Source organism: Curcuma longa, chromosome 11, assembly GCF_044706935.1.
Source record: "Curcuma longa cultivar G26 ecotype Majalengka, Jawa Barat chromosome 11, ITB_CL_G26_1.1, whole genome shotgun sequence".
NCBI lineage: Eukaryota > Viridiplantae > Streptophyta > Magnoliopsida > Zingiberales > Zingiberaceae > Curcuma > Curcuma longa.
The window spans coordinates 31992488-32016964 of NC_133871.1; the positions used below are offsets into that span (position 1 = coordinate 31992488).

The 24477-nt window shown below is 38.7% G+C and overlaps 4 protein-coding genes and 1 pseudogene across 4 annotated transcripts; 3 read left to right on the top strand and 2 right to left on the bottom strand.

The window, feature by feature from the left end:
• The first annotated feature begins 377 nt into the window (after positions 1-377).
• Positions 378-3684, top strand: LOC141839614 (ran-binding protein 1 homolog b-like). The gene is made up of 4 exons (XM_074727403.1): positions 378-536; positions 624-775; positions 868-993; positions 3159-3684. Exons 1-4 carry the CDS (start codon positions 391-393, stop codon positions 3383-3385), a joined length of 651 nt encoding a protein of 216 aa, XP_074583504.1. The 5' UTR covers positions 378-390; the 3' UTR covers positions 3386-3684.
• Positions 3685-7308: 3624 nt separating this feature from the next.
• Positions 7309-8723, bottom strand: LOC141837708 (uncharacterized). The gene is made up of 2 exons (XM_074725084.1): positions 7972-8723; positions 7309-7864 (listed from the first exon to the last, which is right to left on the bottom strand). The coding sequence occupies exons 1-2, from the start codon at positions 8651-8653 to the stop codon at positions 7836-7838; spliced, it is 711 nt and encodes a 236-aa protein (XP_074581185.1). The 5' UTR covers positions 8654-8723; the 3' UTR covers positions 7309-7835.
• Positions 8724-11548: 2825 nt separating this feature from the next.
• Positions 11549-13042, bottom strand: LOC141842225 (uncharacterized; annotated as a pseudogene).
• Positions 13043-16048: 3006 nt separating this feature from the next.
• Positions 16049-18092, top strand: LOC141841789 (uncharacterized). The gene is made up of 2 exons (XM_074729981.1): positions 16049-17055; positions 17501-18092. Exons 1-2 carry the CDS (start codon positions 16210-16212, stop codon positions 17945-17947), a joined length of 1293 nt encoding a protein of 430 aa, XP_074586082.1. The 5' UTR covers positions 16049-16209; the 3' UTR covers positions 17948-18092.
• Positions 18093-20962: 2870 nt separating this feature from the next.
• Positions 20963-23887, top strand: LOC141841790 (protein LIGHT-DEPENDENT SHORT HYPOCOTYLS 5-like). Its single transcript, XM_074729983.1, has 2 exons — positions 20963-21481; positions 23692-23887. Exons 1-2 carry the CDS (start codon positions 20986-20988, stop codon positions 23814-23816), a joined length of 621 nt encoding a protein of 206 aa, XP_074586084.1. The 5' UTR covers positions 20963-20985; the 3' UTR covers positions 23817-23887.
• Positions 23888-24477: the final 590 nt, after the last annotated feature.

Below are 24477 nucleotides of genomic sequence, written 5' to 3' on the forward strand. Positions count from 1 at the left end.
TGTGTGTGTTTTGGTCAAATTTGAAAGGTTTTGACCAAGTTTAAATGATTTTAAGTAAATTGAAATAATTCTAACTAATGTTTTAACTAATACTAAAATTATTATTGATCTGATTTTTTCTTCTTTGCTTCTGCTGTGCCACGTGCGTGGCACATGGGACAACGATGGCATCTCATGGAAACTCCATGCGCAATGCGCTTTCTGGATCTGAGTCCAAATTAGTCCCCTAAATGGCTAAATCAGACGGCTAATATCTTTTGGGACGGATCGGACGGTAGATCCTCATCCGCATAAAAATTCTCCATGCGTCCCTCTGAAACGTTTTCCTTTATAGAACCTAAACCCTAATCATTCTGCACTTTTCTCGCCCTCCTGCGCAATCGGAATTCCATGGCGAGCGACTCACCGGATCGCCTGGACGTGGCAGCGACTGTCGGCGAGGACGAGGACACCGGCGCCCAGATCGCTCCCATCGTCACCCTTACCGAGGTCGCTGTCACTACTGGCGAGGAGCAAGAGGACGTCCTACTCGACCTGTAAGCATTCCCTTCTACCTGAACTCGTCTGGTTTGTGTAGCTTGTTTGTATACCCTTCTCATGCTACTAGACGCTGACCGAATCAGAAAGGCGAAACTTTATCGCTTCGATAAAGACGGAAACCAGTGGAAGGAGCGGGGTACGGGGAGCGTCAAATTATTGAAGCACCAGGGGACCGGAAAGGTTCGGCTAGTGATGCGCCAGGCCAAGACCCTCAAGATTTGCGCTAACCATCTTGGTGAAACACTCGTTCGCGACTCAATTTTTTGTTCTTTGCTTTTGAAAGATCAAAGGATGTCAATTTTTTTTTGGGAAAATCTTCTGTATCAGTTGTTCCATCGATCAAACTTCAAGAGCATGCGGGAAGTGACAAGTCATGTGTTTGGCACGCATCAGATTTTGCTGACGGGGAGTTGAAAGAGGAGCTGTTCTGCATTCGTTTTGGTTCTGTAGAAAGTGAGTATTCTTTTTTTCCCCGTAAATAGTTACTGTTCAGCATAGCCTGGTCCTTGCACTTTATGCCAACTGTTTATGTTGGCTACAAATAAAATATATCCATTTATTCTTCTGGTTACGTGTTAGACATTTTAGTCTCAGAAATTTAAGCACTATTTTCATTTATTTGCAAAAGGATTTAGTGTTATCTAGGATCAGTGTCATTATTTTTAGACATTTTGTGCTCTTTTCCCACACCAGTGGATGCGTTACTTGTAACTTGTTACTCCATTGATTTGGACACCTTTTCATATCATGGTCTTGTTGAGTTGACTTAGTGATTATGTGGAAGGCGCTGAGTGTGCTCAACAATTGAAAGAGTGAAATAATCCGTTCCAACAGAGTTGCATTCTTTGCATCCTTACATATATTGGAGTCTATGTGTCTGTATACATTTAATAATTGTTGTTTTTTACTATTCTAGTTCACCTGGTGGAAAATATGAGCTATTCCCTTCATGGAACAAAATAATTTTGGGGGATGGTTGAATAAGAAATGACAAAATTATATAGACAAATTACTATTGGGCACAACTTTTGTGAAGGTTGAACTATTTTTGAATTCTTCAATCTAATTGATCGTTCAATTCAATGGAAAGATGATCATGAGGTGAAAGTTGACAAACATGGCAAACTTATAGCATATTAGCATCTACCATCAACATGTCTAGAAAATGCAGGAGCCACTTAGTTCCTATAGTGATGTCTCTGCGATTTATTTTGTGGCAAATAGCCCAGTTGCAAGGAGCTTGCTTTGAAATCAATTTGTAAACTAGTTCTAACACGTTCAGTAGTTGTGGAAGCTAGAATCTTTATTTTTAAGGCCGTGGAAATGTAAAATTAGGCATACCAACAAGTTCAGACGGACAATATTAGAATTGGCTCCATAAGCAATTGTAATTAGAAAATATGAGAATAGATAATCATGAGTACAATGAAGTCTAATCAGTATCATTGTAAAATTTCTTGTAATTAAATTATACTAAAGCACATTCATATTGAGATGTAGAATGTTATTTGAATATGCTTACTTATATGCTAACAACTAATTTAAATTTATGACATAGTTGAAATTTGAATGAATTTGCTAGAAATAAGTTATTTTGCTAGTTTATGGATGGGGTCGGTTGAATTGTGTTGAGTTGAAATGATTTTGGAGACATGACTAATCTAGTAGAATTTTGACGATTCCAGCTTGAACCTAGAAAATGTGGATGAACTGGTTCTGGAGATTTTTCATCTCTTGTTTGCATTCCACTACAAGTTCAAAATTTGCATAGCTTAAAATTGGATATGTGCTTAACAATTGCTTGTTCAACCTCACTGTTGTTTGCTATCTGTCACTTGCTATCTATCTCAGTTATCCATCACTGTTGTGCAGTGATGAGAGAGCATTCCAAAGTGCTTTTAGGTGCGTTCTAGATTTTCTTCGGGAAGGAAAATGAGAGGAGAGTAGTCCTCAAGAAACTAAGGGGTAGGGAAAGAGGAACAACCATTGTTTAAACGTTATCATTCAGAGAATGGAAATGAACCTTGACTTGTAGGGGGGAGATCGATAAGAATAATTAGGAATACAAGTTCGCACTCTTCATTTACAAGTTGAGGATCGGAAAAGTTTGGTATAGAGGGAGGAGAGGGACTCGGTCCACCTATTTATAAGACTTGAATAAGGGATAAAAGTTGTTATGATATCCGACAAACAAAGTGCTTTACTCCATTTGCTCGACATATTTTACTCCATGCAAGTACACCTTTGATCTTCAAATTATTTTAGGATGCAAACAACATGTTCGGTGCATGATCATGCATTTTACAAATGCAACTTCCATCCCAGTGCTATTTTTCTAATGTAATTGAGGTGCTACACCATGAAAGCTGTTTTCAGGAATACAGTTATATAGTATTAATTCGACGAAGTTCTATATAAGATCATTTGTGAACTGGTTGTGATGCACGCTCCTGTTAATAGAGAAAACAAATTGATGTGAGTGGCCAAAAGACTGAATTAGTTGATAGAAAACTTTAGCATACAATTTCACTTCGTTGGATCTATTTTTGGATACATTTTCTGTTCTCTTTCCACCAATTGTCATGTTGTGATTTCTATGGTTTACTCATTCACTGCAGACTGCAAGAAATTCATGGAGATGGTGGAAGGCATCACCGAGTCGACTGGAGACGTTGAAGAAAAAGGTAGCAAGGAAGTGTCTGATGCTGTTGGACAGTTGGGCACATTAAGCGTGGATGACACCAAAGCTGAAAAGGGTTCTGAAAAAGATGCTTCCGTTGCTGTGGCTAAGCCAGCAGAAAAAACAGAAACAGAGACCAAAGCAGAGGCACCTTCTGAAGATTGATCTCTCTTGATTAGAAAAATATCGGTGTTACGATTTTGGTCTCTTGAGAAGTTTGTTCAACGATGCAAAATACTTGGATTTATCAGTGTCATTGTGTGTCAAGCATTAGTTTTTCGGTTTTCTTTTGACGCTCGTGATGGATTCCCTTGTATTAGCGAGCAATGTATGTTGTCTTTTTGAGTTTGGTTTGAGACAATCAGAATGGTTTCACTAAATTTTTTAGATAGATTTATGTATAAGCTTCAGGGCCTTATTATCTTCACTCTTTTGAAATTCATGAATTTGTTGTTTCCTCTTCCCTTTTCATGTCAATGCTGCTGCAGGTCCATTCGCAGTCAACAACCTGTTTGCTTGCTGGCCTCTTATGTACAGCTTGCGGGCCTCTTGAGTCATCGATTATGATTCATGCATCTCGACTTTTCAATAGTCTTATGATCGAATTGATCATCTCCTGTATTAATCTCCTATATTAATCAGTTTAAATGTTGGTATTTTCCTTAATGTTGAGAAATCTCAACGCATGTATCGTCTATCCAATTCTTAAGAAACAACAAGAACAAAAATTCGGAAGCGTACCGGAATCCATCGCTAGCAGCCGAGGATGATCTTCCAAAAGGTGCAGAGTTCCTTAGGTTTCCGTAGTTTCTCTGACGATGGGGATTCAGAAAAATAATTCTGTCGCTCTGCCTTTTGGGGACCATAACCCCTTATAAAGATTGACATAATTCTAATTTGGCCCCTCATCAAATTAGAATTACAAAATGGTATCCACATTTATAATTCATAACAAATATGCCCTTAAGTCAAATTCCAAATAAAATTTAGATCACAAATTTTGACTTAATTTATTTGATGACCATATATATTCATTTAATTATATAATTGTCCCATTAGATTCTAACAATCTCCCACTGGACATATATATAATTAAAATGAATGATATATCCTTAGTGTGCACAATATTGTCATCAAATCCGAGGACATTCCTAACAATCTCGTCCATTAGTCATATTAACATAGGATCAAAGCGGTCTTCGTTGTATCAATCACAACTAAACCTATCAATGGTCACATACATCAACATAACTAAATGACATAGATCAATCATGAATTTAGTGGCATGAAAATTACATGCAAGGTGATCTGTTCATGTCAATTTTCAACTGGTCCAACTTTAACTTTAGTGAGATCAAACTTTAACATAATTGTACAAAGTGTAATGAACTGAATGATGCTTTATTACTGATCAGAATAACAAACACATGAGTATCTATAAAACAAACTGAAAGACAATCAAAAAATTACAAACTCCCACTCAACCTAGAGATCATCCATCTCTAAAACTCCCATACGAGCAGTATGCTCAAGAAAGACATTAGGTGGCAAACCCTTTGTCAGTGGGTCAGCTACCATGGAGTTTGTACCCAAGTGTTCTATAGAAATCTGTCCACTTTGTACCCTTTCCTTCACAACTAGGAACTTGATGTCGATATGCTTTGACTTCGTTGAGCTCCTATTGTTGTTAGAATATAATACAGCTGATTTATTGTCACAAAATAATTTAAGGGGTCTTTCAATCCCTTCCAGAATACGCAGCTCCGTGACAAGACTCTTCAGCCATATTGCATGATTTGATGCCTCATAACATGCTACAAATTCTGCTGCCATGGTGGAGGAAGCTGTGAGTCCCTGTTTGGAACTCCTCCAAGAAATGGCTCCACCAGCCAACATGAAGACATAGCCCGAAGTGGATCTCAAACTATCTTGGCATCCTCCAAAATCAGAGTCAGAATACCCAATGATCTCAAGACTATCTGACCTCTGATACGTGAGCATGTAACCTCTAGTTCTCTTCAGATATCTCATAACCCTTTTAGCTGCTTTCCAGTGATCCATACCTGGGTTGCTTAAATATCTGCCTAATACGCCAACTATGTACGCAATATCCGGACGCGTACAAACCTGAGCATACATAAGACTTCCAACTGCCGAAGCATATGGAATCTTTTGCATTTCCTGAATTTCAAGATTTCCTTTAGGGCATTGTTTGAGACTAAATTTGTCTCCCTTAGCGACCGGGGTGCTTCCTGGTTTACAATCTTGCATGCCATATCTTTTAAGTACTTTATCGATATAGCCCATTTGTGACAATCTAAGAATACCTCGAGAACGATCCCGATGTATCTGAATTCCTAATACAAATGAGGCCTCACCAAGATCTTTCATCTCGAAATTTCTTGACAAAAAATTCTTGGTTTGGTGCAATAAGCCTATATCATTTGTGGCAAGCAAAATGTCATCCACATATAAAACCAAATATATGTGTTTACTCCCACTGAATTTGTGATACACACAATCATCAATTAAATTCGCTCCAAAACCAAATGAGAGAATTACCTCATGAAATTTATGGTACCACTGACGAGACGCTTGCTTAAGCCCATAGATGGATTTCTTTAATTTGCAAACCATATTCTTTGGATCTCCTGACACAAAGTTTTCTGGTTGCACCATATAGATTGTTTCATCAATGTCTCCATTGAGAAACGCCGTCTTTACATCCATCTGATGTAGCTCCATATCAAAATGTGCAACAAGTGCCATGATTGTCCTAAAAGAGTCTTTGGTTGAAACCGGAGAAAAAGTCTCTTTATAGTCAATCCCATATTTTTGAGTAAAGCCTTTTGCCACAAGACGAGCTTTATACTTTTCCACATTACCTCTTGAATCCCTTTTGGTTTTAAAAATCCATTTACAACCAATAGGTTTCATACCTTCTGGTAATGGGACAAGTTCCCAAACTTTATTGTCTTGCATAGATTTATACTCTTCATTCATTGCATCAATCCACTTTTCTGAAATGGAACTATCCATGGCTTGACGAAAATTGATGGGATCATCTTCCGTCATACCAGGATCATCCTCATGTTCCTGAAGAAATACATAGTCATCCGACATAGTGCTTCTTCTTTCTCTTGTAGATCGCCGCAATGGCACTTGTTCCTCAATAGCTTCTTCTTGAGGTTGTTGAGTTTGCACCTCTGGAAGATTAACATTGTCTTGATTTTCTGGAATTATTCCGGTATTTTCAATGACCGGACGAGAATCCTGATCATTGTCCAAAGAAATCGGAATAGGAATCAACTCCTCGTTAACCGAAGTAGAAGTTGATTCTTCCTCAAAGACAAAATCTTTTATTTGATTCTTCCCCCCAAACTCAATATCCTCAAAAAATACAGCTGTACCCGTCTCGAAAATCGACTTTAAGTTGGGATCATAAAATTTATAGCCCCTTGATCGCTCAGAATAGCCAATAAAATAGCTGCTAACTGTTTTGGGGTCCAATTTATCCGTATGAGGCTTATAAGGCCTTGCTTCAGCTGGACATCCCCAAACATGGAAATGCTTTAGGCTGGGTTTTCGCCCTAACCAAAGCTCATAAGGTGTTTTAGCAGCTGCTTTTGTTGGTACTCTATTGAGAATGTATGCTGCAGTTTTTAATGCCTCACCCCAGAGTGACTTTGGTAAGGAAGAATGGCTAACCATACTCCTTACCATATCCTGTAGAGTGCGATTTCGTCTTTCCGCTACACCATTCATGCTTGGAGAGCCCGGCATGGTGTATTGTGGAACGATACCACACTCCTCTAGGTATTTGGCAAAAGGCCCTGGACGTTGTTCACCTGAACCGTCATACCGACCGTAGTATTCACCACCACGATCAGACTTTACTTTCTTTATCTTTCTGTTGAGTTGATTTTCAACTTCAGCCTTAAATGACTTGAACACGTCCAATGTTTGAGCCTTTTCTTGAATAAGAAAAATGTATGCATATCTAGAGAAATCGTCTATGAATGATACGAAATAGCGTTGACCATTCCAAGAAGGAATTGGAAATGGCCCACATACATCCGTATGTATCAACTCAAGGACTTCCGTAGCTCTATATGCATTCAATTTTCTATCTTTGGTTTGTTTTCCTTTAATGCATTCAACACAGACATTAAAGTCCGTGAAATCAATGGAATTCAGGATCCCATCTGACACAAGACGTTCAACTCTATTTCTAGAGATGTGACCTAGACGTTTGTGCCATAATGCACCCGAAGTATTATCATTTAGTTTTCGTTTAGTACCTCTTGATTCAATGTTTAGGGTTTCATTATATGAAGCATTTGTATCAAGTAAATATAGATTGTCATATTGCATTAATGAACCGGTTCCAACAATTGAATTACCAATAGATAACTGAAACTGATTGTTTCCAAATGAACAAGAGTAACCAGATTTGTCCAAATAACAAACAGAAATTAAATTCCGTCTAAAAGACGGTACCACAAAAGTATCTATTAAATCCAAATAGTGACCAGTACTGAGTAACAATCTAAAGTGCCCTATTGCTTCAACTTCTACCGATTTTCCATCGCCCACAAAAATGCGTCTTTCAGCATCACTTGGCTTTCGGTAGTTCAGGCAACCCTCCATTGAAATACTGATGTTAGTAGTAGCACCGGAGTCTAACCACCAAGTATTTCTAGGTACTGAAGCTAAATTTACTTCAGAACAAACCAAATTAAGAAACATACCCTTTTTCTCGCGCCATGCACGATATTTGGTACATTCCTTCTTCATGTGTCCAGCCTTATTGCAAAAGAAACAATCTCCTTTGTTTTGTTTCTTTGCACTTGGACCTGCAGCATCCACATTCTTCCTTTTCTTGCCCTTATCCTTAGAGGTGCTTGCTAGATGAGCACTTTCAGTCTTTTCTTGCTTCAATCTCTCTTCCTCTTGAACACAATGAGAGATCAGTTCATTCAAATTCCACGTTTCCTTTTGACAGTTAAAACTGACCTTAAAGTGGTTGAATTGAACTGGAAGAGAAATCAGAATGAGATGCACAAGTAACTCCTCATGCAAATCAAGCTTTAATGCTTTAAGTTTTGAAGCAAGATTGGACATCTCCATGATGTACTCCCTTATGTTACCATTGCCCTTATACTTCATTGAAATCAAGCTCTTAAGAATAGTGCTTGTTTCAGCCTTATCGCTTTTGGCAAAGCGCTTTTCAAGTTCTGCAAGGTAATCTTTAGCATTGGTGGTGTCCTTAGACACAGCACCCCTGAACACCTCCGGAATTGCACGCTTAATGATCATTAGACTCATGCGGTTAGAGCGTTCCCACTTCTCAAATTTAGCTTTCTCTTCAAGAGAGCTAGCTACCGTAGGAGTAGGGGGTTGCTCTGTCCGTATCGCAAGGTCCATGTCCATGCATCCGAGAACTATCTGAATGTTCTCCTTCCAGTCCTTAAAGTTGGAACCATTAAGGACCGGTATTGAATTTAAGTTGGCAGAGATATTTGCAACATTAACTGAAAGAGAACAGAAAATAAATTGTAAATAACATGCACACTACTTTAATTTTCAATCTAATTCAAAATAATTAGCAAACCCATCCAAGATATTTAGTGCACCATTAATTTCAAGTCTTTGGACAGTAAAATTAACTGCTAGTAATATTCTTGTTGTAATAATCAAACACTAACAATAAAGCATGACAAATAACAAACCCCTCTTTGGATTGATTTGCTATTCTCATGTGAAATCCTTATAATTGTTACGTGTTTATTATCACAGCTAATTTATGTACTCCGGTCAACCATTGACCGTCCTTTGGGCCGATCAAATGATCACATGGAAATACACAATTACAAACATTCTAAATTCAAAATTAAACAAACCAAATTAGAGAGGTCACTTTGGCAACATCATAATTCAACTTATTTAATTTGAATAAAGAACTAAATGCTAATTAAAGAATAAGATTAAAAACAAAGGTTAATTTTTAAATGAACTCACGACCATGTAATTAATTGTAAAATTAATTAACTGACGGTCATGTAATTTGAAATTTAATTAATGGGAAAAGAATTAGGCTCACATTTCATGTGAAAAATTGATCCCATGCACATCACTGTTCATTTAAAATGCCATGTGATTAACTGTAATTATTTAATCTAAACAATTAATTGAATTGTAAAATTTAAATAAGGCCCACGCCTCATTTAATTGGACTGTAAATAAGTATTTAAATTTTAAATAATTAATTGAACCGTAAATAATTAAATGAGGCCCACACCTCATTTAATTGGACTGTAAATAATTATTTAAAATTTAAATAATTAATTGGATGCAACAGTTAAGTGGTGGTTTTTTTTTTAATCATAATACACCACGTTTCCACTACGTTGCCAAAACCAATGCAATGGTTCATGCACCGAAACGTGTTTTTTTTTTAATTAACTTAATGAAACCACGGTGGTTTCTTTCCTTTTTTTTTTGTTAATTAATTAACTTAATGAAACCACGTTTCGGTGGTTTTTAAATTAACTAATTAATTAAAAAAAAAACCACGTTAATTTCCTTCTCTAACCAACGCCGTGCACTGCAGTTCTGCCCGTCTGCGCGCTGTAGTTCGCCTGCCGCCGGCGATTGCCTTGCCGACGCCGCATGCCTTGCCAACGCCTGCACCAGGCCGCCGTTTCTTACTTCGCCGACGTCACAGGGATCTCTCGCACGCAGACAGCACCGGTGCGTTGCCGTGTTCGTCGTCGGCCAAACACGCAGAGAAATCGCGAAAAATCCGTGTTCGGCCAGAGAAAACGCGAAAAAACCAGAAAGAAAACCGAACAGTATGGTAGAATTTCTTAAGAACTGAGATAAACCTCGCTCTGATACCAATTGTTGGTATTTTCCTTAATGTTGAGAAATTTCAACGCATTTATCTGCTATCCAATTCTTAAGAAACAACAAGAACAAAAATTCGGAAGCGTACCGGAATCCATCGCTAGCAGCCGAGGATGATCTTCCAAAAGGTGCAGAGTTCCTTAAGTTTCCGTAGTTTTTCTGACGATGGGGATTCAGAAAAATAAATTTGTCGCTCTGCCTTTTGGGGACCATAACCCCTTATAAAGATTGACATAATTCTAATTTGGCCCCTCATCAAATTAGAATTACAAAATGGTATCCACAATTACAATTCATAACATTTATGCCCTTAAGTCAAATTCCAAATAAAATTTAGATCACAAATTTTGACTTAATTTATTTGATGACCATATATATTCATTTAATTATATAATTGTCCCATTAGATTCTAACAGAAACTTCCAAAATAGATCCTAAATAATATTTCTTAAATCCGAAACTAATCTGTAACATATTCCATCCAGTAACAAATATAGATCTCTGAACTATTTTCGATTTGACGTGAAAAATATCTCGTTATGATTCCCAAATCAAAAGTTAAGATCGATCCATTAAAACTCAACTAAGTCCTGCATCAAACTCGTTAACCAAATCTTCAGTCGTTTAATATTTTTATATTTGATTCTCTTGTACACTTATATCAAATCACATTAAGTATTATTATTTAAATAAATTTATACTAGTCTACATGGAGAGAAAATTTTATCACATAAACTCATTAAGTCCTTATATATGCAAAGGTTGAATAGTTCATTTAGAATATGACAAATAAGTCATTGAATTGTCTAACCAAAGTAGTTTTGTTAAGTAACATATATATCAATTACTATTTAGATAAATAATTATTTTGTGAATTCAATGTATGGACATTCTAATCTCAACCTCTTGTATATGCTTTGGGACCTCAATAAAATATAATGACACATAGTTACATAATTTTTTTTTTTAAAGTTGAACAAATTAATTAACATGCAATGTTAGAATTATCATCTGTGATCCCAACATTTTTATCACTCACAGTGTTTTACTTTGTGGAAAAGTTGAAATATATAATATATATAGCTAGCTAGCATACAAATTGTAACATATGATTTACGACCTATTTAATTATATACTATAACTTATTTATAATTCATTTGACCTCTTTAATTAATTAATGAGTCATAAATTAGTCAAAGTTTTTATAAACAAGATGTGTGTACAAAACTACTTTTAACCCATTTGTTAAATTTATCATTCTAGTCAATTTATTAGACTGCTAGATTTCAGTAATTTCCTAGGTTCATAAGATCAATTTAACTCTTCACCCATAAATTAAAGTATCTAACCTCGATACATAGACCTTAAATATATACCTCTCACCTATTTAATCTATATGTAATCTCAACAAGTGCATGCCATTTAATTAATATTCTACAGTACAAATACACAGGTGCTTGATCTATGCTTAATCCTGTCATACAATATATAAACAAGTTCAAGTACCAAACATCTCACTACATTAGGATCATGCAGTCAGATCTATAGTACTTGATTGTCAAGCTCTGATTAATTAATTGATCTTTTTCTTCTAACCTGCTGATCCAGGTCTGGCTGCTTTGGCATCATGTCTCCAGTACTCTTGAAGAAGAAGAAGAAGTAAACAAAGAGAGTGATGGCTTGCTATGATCTGTTGCAGTTGACTTGTCTCCTAAAGTTTTCGGTCTTTTATCCTTCCTTGATAATCCAATACTCAGAGATAGAGTGAGATCGGGCTCTTGGCTTCCTTCTTGAACATTTTGATCATGACTGAGAGTTTCTCTGTCTGTTTTGGTGCTTGGATGTGAAGGTACCATGGCATTTGCCAAATCATGATATCTTAATCCATTAGCAGCTGTTGCAGCAGCAGCATCACTCATGGCCTTTCTGAGGATTTGGTTTTGAAATATCCAATGTGATCTGTGGTTGCTCCATGAAAACTGATCTGATCTGCAGATTATAATTAATGAAAAAAAAACTTTAAATAGTCATGGTAATTTATTAATTTAACTGTGTATTTGTTTCAGAAGCTGATTTTAAGTACCTCCAAGTGTTATTATAATTACAAGTAGTGTGCAATGTTGGAAACTTGTTGAGACTGTAGGCATGTTGCTCAGTACTGCTTTCCAACATTATTTGTGGATGCTTCATAACTGAAACAAGTAATCAATCAGGATTTGTCAATCTATATACTAAACCCTATTGATTAATAATTACAAGAAGAATGGAAGGTGACGTTCAGTTTTTGTTTTTATTTTGTATATACCGTGGCCTGAATCATCCACCTTCTTGCTTCTATACATCTGTAAACAAATATGTGATTAATCACGAGAAATTAAGTTGCAAAAACTTAAGAATACATACATACGTCGTCTTTATATGGTTGATATATCAAAAAACTCAAACCTGGAGGTGACTCTTGATATGAGCTATGCTGAGTCCCTTTACATTCATCAGCTGAAGTACCAGCTTTGGTGTTGCTCCTGCTTTTAACAAGATGAAATCAGAGATCGATTGCACAGCTTTAGATCCAGAAACCGAGGAGCTTTTTCGAGATCAAAAAGATCTAACTCACTGGCTTTGCCACCAAGCTTCTTGACTGCGCGAACGAAGCAAAGGTGCAATTCTGGCGTCCACCGAATTCTCGGGTTCTTTGATCTGACGTATTGGCGCACTCCTCTCGTCCTCTGGTCCTGATCACTCTCCTCGATGGTGCTATTGCTTGAGCTCCCTCCATTTCTTCCTCGGTCGCCTCCTCCTCCTCCTCCTTCGCCAGGGCTAGTAGATGTGTCCTCCCCACTACTTGCCATGGCAGCCATGCACAGCCAAAGAAAATCTACCCTTCTTCTTCTCGCCCCTCTGGAAATCAGGCTAACTATGAAGAAGGGGCTCTATCTATAGCCTTTCTTCTTTGATTGGCCTATCTTGTTTAGAAGAGAACGGAATTAAATGAAGTGAGGTAATCAGGCTGCAAAAATTCCATGGTTCGCGAGACAGGTGGAGTGAAAGAAACAGATTGGAGGCTGCAACAAAACCTAACCCTGGCACAAGGAGACAACCATTATTTCTTTTGTTTGTGTGTGAGGAGGGTTTAGATATTACGTATCCATGGTTGTGTCAAGATTAACTAGAGCTGATGGATGATGCATATATGTGATCATGCATGCGTACAGTATAGATTTTATAAGAATATAATTAAATGGTGAAACTATAATATTCAAGAAGTACCCTTACTATTATATATATATACAAATACCAGCCACTTAGTTGGCATGGATGTGGAAGTAGAGGAGCGAGGAGAGACTCTTTTTCTTGTCCTTGTGAGCTGTCGGTGAGGAAGACGTCGAACCAGTCAAAAAGTTTCTTGAATCACGGAATTGTATTAAATTCCCTCTCTCACAAACACACACGGTGTGATGAGTTGGGTTCAACAAAATCTTGGGGAGAAGCTAGCAGTACTGTCCTTGTTGTACACCACCAATATGCTCGATTCAGCCAATTAATTCGTGACATCTAAACTATATCATCGACCAACTAAATAGATATATTTGTTGACCTCATCGAATGCTCGTGGTTAATCATTGTAACACGTACGTAGTACAGACCTCTCCTAAAAAGAGTGTGGCCAAATTTATAAACTCTTGATCAAGAATTATATTGAAGGAGGTGGACCACACAACGTTGGGTTTCAACTTGCTTGACTTTCAGGGCTTTGTTTGATGTCTTTAAACCTAACCTATAGAGAGCTATTGGTACTTTCTCTCCTACTTTAGTTTGTAGGGCTACTGATGATCACAAGGTCAATCATTGCTTGCCAGTCTAAACAATGATCGAGTTGCTTAACTGGCATTTAGAGGGAAAGAAAGAAAGGATCTTGTGATGGAAAAAATCATTGTACGTAGGGTTAATGATCTCATTGTCAAAGAATCTCCAAGAAAGGTTGTTGATTGAAGTTATAGTAGTGGAATAGTCAAAAGAATCTCCAAAAAGTGACACCCTATCAAGTTAGAGGTAGTTAAATTTACCTTGATTCCAGATAACTACTAGATTTAAAAAGTTTGAGGTTGATGAATTCACCTAACTGTGAGGGCATGCACTTGATTGGCTAGCTGGTTGAGATATATGTGTTTTAAGTTACCCTCATCAAAGATGCAATGAGTACTTTTCCCACATCAGTCCAAATTTGAACTCACATCCAATTCCAAACACATAAATGATGAGTGTTGAGCTAGAGGTCATCTTCAGTAATGATTAATGCTCCTGCTAGCTTCTTTACTCTTTCCTCAACCATGTGCATGGAGTACAAGATACTAAACAACAATCAATAAACAAGCCCAGAGAGTGACATGTGAGAACTTTCAATGCTTGATTGGGTGCATGTAAACCAGCTGCTTGCAAAGGTCAACCCTCTTTGTTTTCAGATGTAGACATGCATGGACATGCGTACGCAAGAACCCTGTGAACTAACGTACCATATGTCTGTCTCCCATAATATATGGATCATATATACTCATATTCATCCATGCACTCATCAGCTTGAGTACCAGTTCCAACTTCATGTTCTTGATGTCAGCAAGGATTATATTAGATATCCACAAGGAAACAATCCGATAATTTAACATATCGATAGATCCGCAGGCATCTACTTTGAATATATAGATCTTTGAATCAAGGAATTAATGGAGTATTTCATAAGCCATGCTGACCTAATTTCTTCCTGAGAAATAATGCTATATATTCTGTACAGAGTTAGGTAATATATCTTGTCCCCTCCTCCCATCCGGAGAAGCCGAGATGTCTCTGCATGCTTATCTAAACATTAAATATGCTATAATTAATCAGCATGTGCTCTTGAGAATATCCATTAATTTATCAGCTTAATTATATATGTTCCTTGATTGAGTAGAGTAGCTAGCTAGCTAGGGTTACGTTCCTCATCTTTGGCTTTTTCTGGTTCCTACTGAAACCATCTATTGTGTGATTAACGTTATCTGAGAGCTTAATTTTGTAGAATTTTGATGTGATCGACTGGTTCTTTCATGCCAATTCAGGCATTCAGTTCCCCCAAAAAATGAATCTAAATTGATCAGTTAATTTATTGCTGGACGATGGAGTAATATTGCACTACATAATTAATTAAGCTGGCTCTATCAAGCTCAGTCAAGATTTGCCAATATAATTTTGTCTATCATGCATGGCTCAATAATTTAATGGAGGTCTGAGCTGACGTCCAAAAATTGCACAACTAGTTCAACATGACGATCGACCTAACACATGGAAAATTAATGTGTGACTGTGACCAAGACTTATAGAGCAATGAAATTTGACAGGAGAGAGTAGTGCAGAAATATATAACTAGGACAGGGAGTTAGGTCTTAGATGTAGAATGTCTTCTCCTTGATTAATTAATCTATCTATTAATGCACTAGCTAGTTGAGGAAGCATTAATTTTTGGCCTATGAATGCATCAAACGTATGTACGTGTGAGAATTTAAGCAAGGCCCAGCTTCTAACTGGCCTATTAATTTTAGATTTGCAATTGGCTTCGAGATTAATTCTGATTAATATAAGAGATAATTAATCCAAATTTAACTGGCAGGATATATAGCTTTTGTTGTTTCTATTGAAATATTCACATTGAACTACTAGTCTTTTCGATATAGCATCATAAAATGAGTTTGGCAAGAGAAAAATAAAGTGAGACAAACATGAAACAAGATTGTATTTAAAAAATAATATACTTAATTTTTCTCTGTTCTTGAAAAATATTGTAGAGATATCATTTTTATTTTACAAATATTATAAAATATTCCCTAGCTATTTCATCTCATCATCCACTTTGCTATACGCATTAGATTATACTTCCTATTACAGCTTGCCCAGTGTTAATTGCTGGATACTTGTACTATGGGACAATCAGTATCAATCCTGTCTGTCTTCTTCTAGTATCGGACAAAGCTAAAACGATCCTTTGTTCATTGCCTCCTTCATCTCTTCATCATCACAACTGCCTCCTCTTCTCTCGCTCTCTGTGCCTATCAATGGCGATGGCGGTAGTGGCGGCGGAGAAGCTGGTTGAGGTGGTGGAATCAGAGGTGGTTATCGAGTTCAAGCCCGGCACCAAGTGCCGATCCACTCTCCACCTCCGCTCCCTCCACCCCACCTGCGTCGTCGCATTCAAGGTCCAGACCTCCTCTCCGGCCAAGTTCCACGTCAACCCCCCTTCCGGCGTCCTTCCCCCGCTGGCCTCGGCCGCCCTGCACGTCATCCTTCGCCCACAGCCTCACCCGCCCACCTCCTTCCCCCGCTCCCCCTCCGACCGCTTCCTCATCAAGGCCTCCGTCTCCGAGGCATCCGTCCCCGCCTCCCACGATGTCAAACTCAAGGTCGCCTACGTCGGCCCTTTCCTGCTCCGCCACGCCGCCGCCCTCGGGGACACCGCGGCCGTCCGCCACCTGCTGCGTCGCCAGCCACATCTCCTCCCCCTCCTCCCTCCGGAGGCGCCCTCCGGGTCCACTCCCCTGCCCGTGGCCGCCGCCACGCCCAAGGGGTGGACGCGGGCCCACGCCTCGGCGGCGGCTGGGGACTTGGAGGAGCTGAGGCGGGCGCTGCAGGGGGAGGACGGCCAGGAGGCGAGGGACGCGGAGGGGCGGACCCCTCTGATGGTGGCGGCAGGGAAGGGTCAGGCGAGGTGCGTGAGGGAGTTGGTTGAGAGATGGGGCGCGGACAGGGATGCACGGAGCCGAGACGGGAGGACGGCGCTGTACCGGGCGGCGTCGAACGGTGACGCCGCCACTGTCACTGTGCTTCTGGAGTTGGGCGCCGACCCCAGCACCGCCACCGCCCGAGGACGCACGCCGCTCGATGCGGCCCGTGATAAAGGACATGTAAGTTAATCAAATCTCCCATTTCCTTCCACTACACCAAATTTACTCCTTTTCTTTTACAAAAATTAGTACTTCGATAAAATGTTTATTGATGAAGAATGTCTTGATTCAATGGATTACTCGGTCTCAAATCTCAATCAAGATTCAAGAGGAGAAAGGTCGTCCTCTTTGCGTGTCTTCCTGTATGTTTTTTGTGCATATAAAACACAAATATTGTTTGTATCCGGCCATGCAAGCCAAGTTGAAGACGTGGAGAGATGGCGACATGAACCCGTGACCCAGCTCATCATCGTTTCACGGGCACCTATCATTTTTTTTTTCCTTTTTCCTTTTTGCATCTCCAGTTGATCTTTCATCTCAATTAATTTTTTATGTCTGGCATTGTTGATCCATGGTAAATTTAATTTAATTTTTGGATGAAAAAATTGTCTCTGTGTTAATGCAGGAAGATGTGGTGGAGCTGCTGGAACGCGGGGAGATGGTGCTGACCGCGTCGCGAAAGGGGGACCTCCGGCGTCTGGAGTCGCTGCTGAAGAAGCGGGTGGGCGTGCGCGGCCGGGACCAGTACGGACTGACGGCTCTGCACGCGGCGGCGATCAAGGGGCACCACGGGGCGGTGGCGCTGCTGGCGGAGTTCGGGATGGAGGTGGAGAGCCAGGACGTGGAAGGGCACACGCCCTTGCACCTGGCGGTGGAGAGCGGCTGCCTGGACACGGTGGAGACGCTCCTGGAAGCGGGAGCCGACGTGAAAGCCAAGACCAAGCGGGGAGCCACGCCGCTGGCCATGGCCAGGTCCATGGGCTACGAGGCCATCGCGCAGTTGCTAGCCAGCAGGGGAGCTCTGCTGGTGCCTGCCGCCTCCTGTATCGCCTCTTCCTCCTCCGCTTCCTGAAACCAAACCTAGAGAATTAATAACAGCCGGCCATTAGCTTCCTTAAAAATGATGTTAGCTTCTTAATTATCTAATAATGTAATTTATTTTTTAATCTTATCATTAATGGTCTCTATAGATGGGGGCACTATTAGTAATATTATCATATGAATTTCAACTATTGATAATTTATTATTAAAATAATATATATCTAAGCATAATACACTTAATTATGATGAAAAGAACTATATTAAATATTTTTCATATTTATTTTTAAAATCTATATATCTTAATAAAGTCGACATGCTATAAAAGAAAAAAAATATTGACAACATGTAAGCATTATTTTTTTATATTTTTTCAATAAATATATAAAAATACTTTTTAAATTTTATTTTTTTTATAAATATATTTGAAAAAAAATCTGATATAATCAAATATGTCTATTTTCAAGTATTGTAGCATTGTGATGTTATTTGTGTGTATATATATATATATATTTATAATTATTTTAATAAATAATATTTATATTTTCTATTAAAAAAGTAAAATATGATTAAAAAACTTAACAAATATTAATATAATTCATGATAAAAGTATTTTTATAATATAGGAACATAACGGAGCAACATTATATTAGTAGATACAATATATTTAGAGAACGTTTACCTAGAATTTTATGACATATATATATTTAGAGAATGCATATTGAGTAATAGTGGATTAGCCGATTAGTAGTTAATCCACAGTCAATCAAATATATATTATGTTCATAGTACCCATTAAATAGGTATTTGAATGAACACATAATCCAAAAGTGTACGCTGTCCATTTAATAAAGATTTTTAAAAGGGCCTAGCTAGTAGCTAGGTATAGACATGTTTCTTTTAGTTACTCCACATCCATCTTTTATTTAAGTTATATCGATCGTACGAGCCACCCCATTTATAATTGCAATTGACAATGAAGTTAATCTTTCATTATATGTTTCCTTTATTTATTTTTATCTTGTATAATCCAATAATTATAGCAAATTAAATTACAAATCCTACTACAATATTAGCGTATTGATAAAAGGATGAGAAACAAATTATTAAATATATCTAGTCATCTTAATATTAAATTGAATTTTAATATGTATAAATATAGAACAACAATAGGTAATTGATGTAATTGGTATTTACACTTAAAGTTATTGTAGTTATTGTATTTGATAAATGAGAATAATATATATATCTCTCTATATATAACTTATTAAAATTAGTAACTCTCTAATTTATTACTCACTATTCAATAGAAGAATTAGCAAGGCAAAGACATGCATATTATATTCTAGATCATATAAGATCACAAATCATATAAAAAAATATTTTAAAAAATCTCTATACTTAGTTTTTCAAACTAATATTTCTTTGTTTTGAATAACTTTGCAAAATTTATTTTCTTCCTTACGCCTTAAACACTTAAAATTAAATAAATATTCCAGCTCGTAATTTAAATTTATTGTTTATCTGGATATGTAATATGGTGTGGTATTGCGTTCCATTGTTTAGGTCTTCTCAATTGTCAAATCATCCAAATTAAACTAGTAAAGTAAATAAAATATCATTTTGAAATTAATTAATCGATTTTCTAGCAAATTAAGTTTTGTTTAAGTCTTGTCGATTGTCAAATCCATCCAAACCAATGAAGTAAATAAAATATAATTTGGAATCAAATAGTCAAATCTATTGCTAACCTTACGAGCAGGTGCACAATAGATACAACATTTATTGCTCTTAAAAAAATATATTAGTACATCTCTAACGCATCGTGTTAGATAAAAAATTTAAAGGTTCTAATTTAAGTTATGTCGTTGCAAATAGATTATTAGAGTAAGCCAAGGAAATGCATATTATATTCTAAATTATATCGTGATGTAATCATACAAGATAATAAGAATATTTAATTACATGAAAATTATTTCTAAAAGAATTCTGTTCTTACTTTTTCAAACTAACATTTCTTCGTTTTGAATAATTTTCTAAATTTTCTTTTCCTCGATACATCTTAAATATTTAAAATTAAATAAATATTTTTGCTCGTAATTTAAATTTATTGTTTATCTTAATAATAAATTTATGAGAGAATGAAGCGCGCACACAAGGAACACTCTTGCGTTAAATAAAATACATTGAAAAAATTTTTGTTGTTATTTCCTTTTTCCTACGGCAGGAGTCGACACGTTGCAATTTGTCTCATAATTTGCAGGCATCCAATTAATAAATAGAGTTTTCACTGGGGTCACGGTGCCGCGGTAGGACATTCGGGTTATCATTCAGGCACCTGCGATTCGATCCCTAGCTACGACGTATTTACAAAAATTTTCTTCCAAATGGGGATCGCAATTAAAGGATGCTGGGCATCTGGGTTGGCCGCTGCGTGCGTTCCCGATTTACCCTGGTGGTCGGTGGGAAATTTCGCTTCTCACTTGGCTACCGGATTCATAAACTCTAGTACCTGGAGGTCTAGAGATTGAGTCATTGTAATTGACTGAGATAAGGGGTAGTTGGGCCGCCCAAGGAACCGCCAAGGGACTTTTGACCCCCGGAGCATAGCTGAGTTGGTTACGACGCAATATAGTTGCAGAAGAGGACAAGGATTCGAGTCAGGCAATGCCCTCCTTTGTCGTGACCAAATGCAATTTCTAGATTTGTTTCTCGATTTATCTCCTCATAAATGGTCATGGAGCCGATCATGTGAAACCGCTAAAGTGACAGATTCCACCATTTCGACTACTATTCTCCCAACTCTTCGATCGTCCATTTGGTTTTTCCCTCCACCTTTTTCTTTTTATCGTTTTCTTTTTTTTCCTTTTCCTTTTCCTTTTCACTTCTCCTCGCTACAGTGTCACTGTTCCACCGCTCCTCCTCCGCGGCCTGTGTCCGCGAGGGGCCACCACGTGAACCTTACTCTCCCACCTCCCTCCATTTCTCCCTATTTACATTCTCTCCTCCTCCTTTTAAATTCCCTAATTGGTTGAATTTTGAGGGGCAGGGCAGGGCAGGGCGGAGCAGGGCATGGAATCTGCGGCCGGCGAGGACGGGGCGACGTCGTCCGGAGGTCATCCGGCGGCGGCGCAACCGGCGCCGAGTCGGTACGAGTCGCAGAAGCGGCGGGACTGGAACACGTTCCTGACGTACCTGCGGAACCACAAGCCGCCGCTGGTGCTGGCGCAGTGCAGCGGGGCGCACGTCATCGAGTTCCTGCGGTACCTCGACCAGTTCGGGAAGACGAAGGTGCACGCCGCGGGGTGCGCCTTCTATGGCCAGCCGGCCCCTCCGGGCCCCTGCGGCTGCCCGCTCCGCCAGGCCTGGGGATCCCTCGACGCCCTCATCGGCCGGCTCCGCGCCGCCTACGAGGAGGCCGACGGCACCCCGGAGACCAATCCCTTCGCCGCCCGCGCCATCCGCATCTTCCTCCGCGATGTCCGAGAGAGTCAGGCCAAGGCCCGCGGCATCCCCTACGAGAAAAAAAAGCGCAAGCGTCACCCGCCCGCCTCTTCTTCCACCGTCGGTGAGTCTTCCACTTCCGCCGCTCTCAGCGGCGGCGGCTCCGGCGATGGTACCGGTGCCGCCGCCCCCGTGATGAGATACTCCCCTACTACTTCTTAACTCCTATTTCTATGACGAGGAGAGAGGTAGCAACTCTACGAACTGAAACAAATGTCATCATATTTGCTCATCAATTACCCAAAAGCGACAAATAAAATCCATTTGTTTTCTTAATTAGGAAATGCAATTGCAACGCAGTCGATCACAAACTAGCTCAAGAACGTACTTGATAAGGAGAAAAGATGCAATATATTTTGGCTTGTTTGGTGGATGTTAGTTAGGGTTTTGCTCGAATCAGTAGCAAGCTTAATTAAATGATGATGAAATCCATACATCTCCTTAATTTGGTCCCCTACATATCTGCTGAAATGCAAGTTTGGTCTTCCTCTGAAACCACACGTGCGCTCATCTTCCCCTACCTTCTTATCAGTTTCTTCTGCCGCTAAAAAGTGCAGCCTTTAATTGTAATTAAGTCTTCCTTCTTTCATCATCATATATATCTTCTTCTTCTTCTTCTTTTTCTCCTCCTCTCTCTTTCCACAGTCAGTCTTCTGTTTAATTCTTTTATTCTTACGACCAGCTTGTCTTCTTTGATTTCAACAGCTAGTAAGTTTTAACGATGAAGCTCGATCGTCTTCTTGTTCATGTGGGAATGGGCCCTGTGATCAACTAAAAAAAGACAATCTCTAATTAATATAAAGTTAGTCCAAAGGCTATACTGCATATCATCTATATATCTACCACTCCCAACTAGTTCTTAAACAAACCGAAACTACTATATCAATTAGTCAAGAGTGGATCTAGTTCCAATCTTTGTGGGGTAGGAAAGATTGTGAGAGGAAATTTGTATTGGAAATCAGTAAATCTAAGCTAATTAGTACGACGTGAATGATTAAGAATATAGTAGGTATCTGGTGGTGGTATTTTGCTTTTATCTTGATCTTGATATATCTTTATAGTGCATTGGATAATGTGAGATTATTTCCTATTATGAGCTAAAATTACAAGATTAAATCACTTGTAAGATGCCAAATTAGAAAACAAAAAGGGATCATACTATACTAGTGATTTCTATTTTTTTTATAAGCATTTGTTTCTTTACAATTGGTCTAGTTCAAAATCGAGAGGGGATGACTCAACAAAGCAATCATGACCGAGTACTTTTGACCAGTTGGATACTAGTCTAATCAACCTTCAAAGGAGTCGGGTGTTAGTTCTTAAGTCAAGCGTCAGGAGTCAGGTGAAAATTCCTGAATAAGGAGATCTTCGAATAGGAGTCTGAGACTTAAAAGAAAACGTAAGGAGGATAGCAGAGTCAGAACTTGACTCGGCCACTCCAATATTTAAGTTAGATGATGTAGAGATAAAGTAACGATTCACATGACAGACCCTTGACTTAGTCAGTAGAAGGTTTGGGTGGCATGATTAAAACTTGGTCAACATATACCCCCATGGTGTGCCAACTCTGACTGAGCATGTCGGCCACCTTAGCCAGCCACCTCTTCCAAGAAGTCTTTTCAACAAGATCTATCTCTCCCCAGGACTTTTCCCAACAAGCTAGGTCTACCTCTTGAGGAGTTTTCCCAATAGAGGCTAACCTCCCGACTTCTCGAGCAATGACCAACCAACCTCTTTAACTCAACCACCTCAGCCTGGCCTTGCCAACCTCCTCAACTTTGCAGCACCTGATATCTGACTCTTAGATCTACAAAGCATGATATAACACCTCCACACGCGATCATGGGACAACATGATCAACTAGACATGGGATGACATGACCTATGTAGCATGGTGATATGACATTCTCCCCTACGAACGTGGGATGACATGACTCCCATAGCATGATGATGAGGCATTCCTCTCCGTGAACATGGTATGGTAGGGTCAACAGAACGTGAGATAACATGATCCACAGAGCATGACAATGGGACATCTCATACCCTTAAGTAATGTCCCAATAGCCACCCCTTCTCATACACAGGTAAAGTGTAAAAGGAAAGTCTGCACTTGCGGGTGGAGGTATGCTCATTAGTTGTTCCTCAATCGTTTTTTATTTTCCTACTGTGTTTCCCTTCGCTGCCTCTTGAGGCCTAATTTAAACATCAGAGTAGTTGAATTAAGGTCTGCATTGGCTTTTATTTTAACTCTCGTTAAATTTTGCAATGATTCCAGGAATCTCCTCCCCAGCAGATCATCAGAGACTAATCAACTTTGAAGATAACTCACCGATGACTCACCCCTCCAAGTCTCAGGCAGGAACATTAGACTTTGGAGAGGTGGAGAAAATGAGTGATTAAGTATAAAGTAGTAAACAAAAATAAATTATTTATTTGAATGCTGCTATCAGTTACCTTTAAATAAAAAGTGAAAGGGTAACCTTGGTTCTCAAATGACACACTTCTTCCTTTCTTTACCGAGGGGCACGTCTCTTGGGGGTTCAGTTTTCAACAATGACGTCTATTTATGACGGACGCTTTAACAACTATCAAGTCGAATTAGAGTTATAATTTGGGCGACCACATTTGAATATATGTGACTCGAAAGGACTTAACTTCTATGACCCAAAGTCAGTTTGATTGGACTCTAACTCAACTTGACTTGATCCAAGTTTATCTTGACTTTGACTTCCAATACAACTTGACTATTGATTTAACTATGCCACGTGGTACTATTGTTCCTTACCATATCATCAATAGTACTAGATTACATTCTTGTGGTGTAGGGTTGGATAGTTATATGATGCCCAACATATGGTGCAAGCTTAAGAGGAAAAGGACTCGTTAAAATTTGCAAGTAGTACTAGAAAGAGCTAAGAAGTTTTTCATCTCGTGGGACTAGATTAATTGTTTGGAGATGAATAGACGTATATATCGTGTGATGGTACTTGGAACAATAGAACGTAAACGGATCATGTCATGTTGATTGTTGACTAGTAACATATCTAATATACCGTATAGT